This window comes from Botrytis porri (assembly GCF_014898465.1).
Source record: "Botrytis porri strain MUCL 3234 chromosome Unknown BPOR_010, whole genome shotgun sequence".
NCBI lineage: Eukaryota > Fungi > Ascomycota > Leotiomycetes > Helotiales > Sclerotiniaceae > Botrytis > Botrytis porri.
The window spans coordinates 212,533-219,738 of NW_024066084.1; the positions used below are offsets into that span (position 1 = coordinate 212,533).

Consider the following 7,206-nt stretch of genomic DNA (forward strand, 5'->3'; position numbering starts at 1 on the left):
CTCTGGTGAAATATTCCTAGACACTCTCCTTTGCTGTTTGATCCCTCCTTCGATGAACATGAACCTGTGAGGTCAGCCATTGTACAAGTTGGTATTCTTGTGGGTTGTGACTTAGGAAAGTTTGATCTCAATGTTTCTTATGAAAATTCAGAGAGAGGTTGCACAAGCTTTGGCTCTCAGTTGTGTGAAGGTTCATTCCTTCTTTAATGAAGCTAATGTGAGACAAATGAAGTCTGTACCGGACAGTCAATAAATGTATTCTCAGACCCTTGGCAACGGGAATAAGTGAGCAATATGGTATTCATACTGATTGATCACCTATATGAGATGACAGTATTGTGAGCACCTTCATAGAGCTATCATGTGCCAAGACTGACAAGTAAGGAAAGATGAGACTCAAGAAGCTTATTAGCATGACATACAATCATTGTGTGTGGTTGTGTGGTTGTAACTATTCTAATGCAGGACAAGACAGCTATATCTACTTACCCTTACGAGCTTAACATCTCACTGGCTTTGTAATATGTAGTTGTTGACTGACAAACAAAACAGAACAAGCAAGCATACAATAAATCCTATTAACTATAGATATAGCAATCTACTATGGTAGAATACGTGAACTGATTCGAAATATTTATGATTAATTTGGTGGTTGGGATAGTTATCCCAATATATTGATCATAATACATCTTTCTTGGGTCGCAGAAGCTTAATCGATAACAGTAGTAGATTTGTTAGTTCGATCCCTTCATCCCTTCCTTCATTCGAGCAGTTATTAACTGTAGCAGTGAGTGGTGTATTCGGGGAAGGCAAGGGACAAGGCTCGCACGGGCTACCTTTGATATTCTCTATTGTGATTCCTCAATTCCACAATTTATTGGGAAACTTTCTCACAACCCATCTTTCGACTGAACTTTAAATTCCTCTCAACCTACATAAAAGGGTGCTGGACAATCAATTCAAGGGACAAAACCTCCCCCAAAACTAAACCTTCATATCCAGATGCATCTGTCTGCTTCTGTGAAGTCATACTACCTTTGGTCTTTCGTACAAAATCCCTGATGTGGGGCGCAAGGAACACATATCGCACCCCCCACCTCAAAACATAAAGATCCGGCCTGAATAGGCTCATCATGGATCGCAAGAGAAAGCGTGAGTACTTGCATATTACCCTATGATATGCAGACATGTAGGCTGACGTGAATACTGATTTGAAGGCGAACTGCGCGACTTAAACACTCGCGCTTGGAATGGCGAGAAAGGTTGGTTTGATATGCGAACAACTCATTTACTATTCTGTCTAACGTTGAATACAGACATTTATGCCGTGAACAAGTCACTAGATTCATCGCTCAAGAAGAACACAGCCTTTATCAAGCGCCTTCGAACCGCAATTTCAGCTGCGACCCTCAGCACCTTCCTACAAGAAATTCGAACCCTCAGCCTACACAAATATCTTTCGGAAATTATATCAGCTTGTTATGAAGGACTTTGCAGACTCAAGTCGCCGGGAGAAGTTGAGGCTGGTGTAGAAATTGTCAGCGCTTTACATCAACGTTTTGGGCCTGCAGAATTTACGGAATTTTTAGGATGGTTGGTGGGAAAAGGATTAGCTACACCGGAAAAGTCATTATTAAAGAGTCTCGCAGCCGAAGCCCGGGAGAAAGAAGAAAAGGAGCGGATTGTACGACAGAGAGTACTTTTGAGAGTTGTTACTGAGTTATGGCTGGTGGGAATTCTGAGAACGTTGGACGATGTCGCTCGACCAGATGACGCATCTCACGGCAAGGAATCTCTCGCAGGATCATCGAATAAGGCACCAGACACTAAAGCGAAACCAAACAGAGCTGGAAAGGGGGGCGGTGCGGAACCATTTCCTCTCGAAGTTCTCAAGGATCTCCTCGGCCATGATAGAGATCATGCGAACTTGCCCTTACTGGTAATCTTTGTAAAGGCATTTGGTTGGGACATACTCGGTGTCAGAGAAGCTGGATACGAGGGCAGAAAAACTGTAGAGGAAGACGGTACTACGAAGACAACGCCTGGTGCCACCCGGGGTGAAGGTGAGAATGAGGATGGCGACGAGAACGATTCGATGGAAGTGACGTCACCCTTGGTGGAGTCGACCGAAGATGCCCCTCTTGCTTCACCCGAACTCCAGGAGCGTTTCCGCAACATCCTCAACCGCTATTTTGAAGATGTCAAGGCACACATCATTCGCGATCAGAAGGCTATTGCTAAACAGGCCCGCAAAGACTCAGAAGCATATGTCAAATCTGGCCAATTGTTTGAGGATCGCCAGGCAAATTACGAGAAGGCCCTTAAAGCGCAAGAGCGACTTGTATCGAACGCTCAAGTCCTCGCAGAATCCATTGGCGCAGAAATGCCAGATCTTAAAGACTCCGATGATTCTTCGGCCTTGGGCAATGGAGGCGTTGGGCTTGTGAAGGCTGGCGATTATCTGAGAGGGGAAGGTGAGGGCGCAGGTATCTGGGAAGACGAAGATGAACGGAGATTCTACGAAAATCTGGTAGATCTTAAAGGAAAAGTCCCGGGTATGCTCCTCGAAGATGGTAAAAAGAAGAAGACAGATCTGGACGAGCAAGTGGGCAAAAAGGTTGACGCTTCCGAGACGATTCCCGCCGATACTACTGCGCCCACAGCGAAGACCGCAGATGATGATCAATCGACGGCCATTGCCAACAAAACCATTGGTGCCCAGGTCGACGCATTACTCGCTAGGCTCCCTGATCTTACAAACAAAGACTTAATTGACGAGGCTGCTATTGATTTCTGTTTCTTGAACTCCAAAGCTTCTCGTAATCGTTTGATCAAAGCTGTACAAGAGGTTCCTAAGGGCCGCAGTGATCTTTTGCCGTCATACTCAAGACTAGTAGCAACACTGGGAAAGTACATGCCTGACATTACGAAAGGCTTGGTTGACCACCTTGATCAAGAATTTCGTAGCCTCCAACGTCGCAAGGAAAAAGAATTCTTAGGCCAAGCGCGATTAGGAAATATCCGCTACTTAGCTGAGTTGACTAAATTCGGCGTGGTCCCTGAGCATGTCATATTCCATTGCTTGAAAGTCAGTCTTGATGACTTCTCACGGATGAATATTGAGATCATATGTAACTTGCTAGAAAACTGTGGTCGATACTTACTTCGCAATCCAGACATGTCCCCTCGAATGACATCCTTCTTGGAAACACTAAAACGCAAGAAGTCTGTCCAACATATTGGCCAACAGGAGCGGATGTTGATCGAAAATGCCGTTTACTATGTCGACCCGCCTCTACGACCAACGATCCAGCAAAAGGAGAGGACTCCAATCGATTTATTCATTCGCAAGCTTGTCTATTCTGATATGACTACACGAAATTACGCTAGAATTATCAGATCGATTCGTAGACTTCACTGGGAAGAAGCAGAGGTATGTGCTATCATCAAACTTTAGAGGACATTTACTAACACTTTATCAAAGGTTGTCACTATTCTCGAAAAAGTCCTTTCCAAACCCGGGAAGGTGAAGTATGGTAACATTTATCTTCTAGCAATTGTTACAAGCGCTCTATTCCGTTATCACCAAGGATTCGTAATCACAGTCATTGACAATGTATTGGAATACATTATTGTTGGTTTGGAGCAAAATGATTTTAAGTTCAATCAACGTCGGATTGCAGAAGCCAAGTACCTAGGGGAACTGTACAATTTTCGAATGGTGGACCATCCTGTAATATTTGACACAATGTACCGTATTTTGACATTTGGTCATGGTGAGTTTGAATCGCAACATTTTACAATTTTGCAGCACGCTAACATGATTAGGTGGACCACCTGTTCCTGGTCGCATCAATCCTTTCGATATGCCTGATGACTTTTTCAGGATTCGTCTTGTAGCAATTCTATTAGAAAGTTGCGGCGTTTTCTTTAGTCGTGGTGCGGCAGGAAAGAAACTCGATTACTTCTTGTCATTTTTCCAGTACTACATTTACACGAAAGATCCTCTACCTATGGACATTGAATTCATCGTCAGTGATGTTTACGCAGCTACAAGACCTCAATGGAAGCTTGCTTCAAACATAGAAGAAGCTAGTCGTGCATTTCAATTGGCTGTGGCCCAGGATCAAAAGACTGCTGGCATCGAGAAAGCTGTTGAACCAGAGGAGCCTGACAGTGAGGCATCATCAGATGAAGGAGACGCAGGCATTCCGGAAGGAGATATTGATGATGCTTACCTCGATTCAGACGAAGAGACAGAAATTGATGCTAATGCCGACAACTTAACATCACCAACAGGAAACGAATCGGAAGAAGAGAATTTCAAAGTCACCCGCCAGGAAGAAGAAATCGATCCCGAAGATGAAGCCGACTTCGAACGTGAGTATGCTAAAATGATGGCTGAGAGTCTAGATTCCAGGAAATTTGAGCGAAAAGCGACCTTCGATGTTCCACTTCCCATGAGACGCAAAGACCGTGAAGTCGCAAACCCAAGCGAGTTGTCTAAGGAGCCTACGTCGGAAAATGGTCCATCCAGTGGTACAATGGCATTCTCACTCTTAACAAAGCGTGGTAATCGACAACAGGTTAGAATTCACTCGCACGAATTATTGCAATTGTTACTAACTATCTACTTATTAGACTCGAACGGTGGCCCTCCCTTCAGACTCAAATTTCGCAATCGCTATGAAATCACAACAAGCGGCCGAGCGCGAGGAGCAACAACGGATCAAGAATCTAGTTCTAAATTATGATCTCAACGATGGCGAAGAACAAGATGGTGACTCTGCACTGCAACCCTTACTCCCTAATCCCAATATTCACACTTTCACTTCAGGTTTCGATAAAAATGCCTCTACAACGTTCTCCAGATCCGATAAATCTGGTAGTAACCGTAGTGGGCAGAGGTCAAGAAAACTACAGCTTAGTGATGTTGATTGGTATGGTCCCCCAAAAGAGTCTTCTCAGATTCAAACTCCAGGAAATGCCCTAAAAGAAGAGAATCGTAAATCCCGGAATATTCCTGAGTTGGCCGTTGGGGTAACTTCAATATCTACGCGAAAAGTTTCCCAAGTCATACCCAAACCTCACTGTTGAAAGTAGCCCAAAAGATAAAGGTTCCCCTACAAAGAAAGAGAATCTGCCAATGAGAGATACGCCTGGAAGTATTTCCAAGAAGTTCCGTCCGAGATGATAATCTTGCTTTCATTTCGGCAATTTGGTATTCTACTTTGAACAGAGGACAACTCAAAAAACATTGCTTTCATTTCTTCTTGCCAACATTACTAAAACAACAAGGATAGACGAGTGCTGACATATTCCCCTTTATCCGGGGACCGCTTAATAGGACTTGATAAAAATTGGTGTTATCATATTCGCACTTCAAACCCGAACTTTGACTAGGGGATTGAGTTCGCGAACATATAAGTATACACTTCTTCTCTGCCCACTCGATATGAAGCTCACCGCAGTCTGTGGATGCTTCTTCTTCGGGTGTGCATTCATTAGGGGTATTATTCAACGTGGCCCATCGTCGACCGAGACTCAATGCATCAATCGGCAAATAATCAATGTCGATGATGGATGATGAATTGATGTCTGTCAAGATGCTAGCTAACCCCCAAAAGCGGCAAACGTAGTGGAGATGCAGGATGCAGATGTGGGTGGCTCTTGTGAGGATCCGAGAGATGAATGATACTATTCACTCTGGTGACCTGGACGGATGGATGGATAGGCGCGGAGCTGGGTTGAGTTGGTTGATTGATGGCCACAGGAGATGTAAAATAGATAGATAGATGATGCTGAGGATCGGTTCCTGATCAAGATTAGAGAGTTTGCTGGCTAATCTCATTTTTTGTTCTACCATTCTATCCTAGTTTACTCTTTGGTCTTGTTCGCCTTATCGTAATTGTCTATGCTGTTGTCGTGTCGTCGAGGGTTTTATATTCGTTACTTGCTTGCTTGCATGTGTATGTATGTTCGTATCGTTCTTGCTTGCTTGCATGCATGTGTATGTGTGTTCGTGTCGTTCTCACTAACAGCTAGTTAGGTATCTAGGTTCTTATTCTTCTTTGACTTGACATGACTCGAATCGACTCGATTGGAGGAAGGAACATGGAATACCTACCTACCTAGGGAGACTGCTGATGAGAATGGTAATGGATGGATGTATTTAGCATGTATCGCTGTCGATGAAGGTGCATATCGTATTGTTTCGTATCGTTTCACATGGAGTTTTGATATGGTTTTATAGAGGTTCGATATGATATATGTGATATATATGATAATGTAGTTTATCAGTGGGTCGGTTATATTAGTGAATTGGCCACTTTTATCTCGAATTATTATTCTATATTCAATATATGTTTTCTTTATAATTAATTATGAAAATTTATTTTAAAGAAGCATATATAATCTTAGCTATTCAAGCTATTAAATTAAATAAAAAATTATTAATTTGAAAAGTAGTTCAGCTTTATTATATACCTCGAACTATATTAGGTAATAGAATTCAAGGTAAATCTAATATAATTAAAAGTTGATCAAAAAGTTATAATTTAATTAAATTAAAAAAGAAGGTATTTATTTAATATATTCTTAATATAAATTTGAAAGGTTTTTTATTTAAACTTAAAAATATGAAAGATATAGTGAATTATATTCTCGAATTAAAAGGTATGAAATGTATTGAAAAGCTTTAGATATATTGATTTGTAAACATTGAATTGAATTAAAGATATATTTTAATTGTGTTTATAACTTTCAAAAAACTTTTTATAAGGATTTTAAGTTTATTAAAAAATGATTTCGATTAGTTATAAATATATAAGCGAAATATAATATTTTGAATAGAGATTTCTATAATTTCAATGAAATAGACTTTATAATGGGAATTATATATATAGTAATAATTGTTATTAATATTGAGAGATATAATAAAAGTAAATTTATACAATTAGGCAATTAAGAATAGACTATAATAATAATATATGGAAATAGAGAGAACGAAATTATTCCCTTATTTCTAATGATTTAGGAATAGATCTATCTCTTTAATTAGTATATCAAAATTAATCTTTTTATAGAATAAATTATTAAACCTATATTTAATAAATAGATAAATAATGAAATAGATTTAAAATGATTGAAATATTTTAATAAGTATATTAAGAATCGAAGAAAAAGTAAATATTGAATATTAATATT

At 40.4% G+C, this 7,206-nt stretch overlaps 1 protein-coding gene across 1 annotated transcript; it reads left to right on the plus strand.

Annotated features, from left to right (window-relative positions):
- Positions 1-1,133: 1,133 nt before the first annotated feature.
- Positions 1,134-5,097, plus strand: EAF01_007544 (uncharacterized protein; the record flags this gene model as incomplete). Its single annotated transcript, XM_038915800.1, has 6 exons — positions 1,134-1,152; positions 1,218-1,262; positions 1,317-3,433; positions 3,485-3,776; positions 3,829-4,586; positions 4,642-5,097. 6 exons carry the CDS (start codon positions 1,134-1,136, stop codon positions 5,095-5,097), a joined length of 3,687 nt encoding a protein of 1,228 aa, XP_038768271.1.
- Between the last annotated feature and the right edge of the window lie 2,109 nt (positions 5,098-7,206).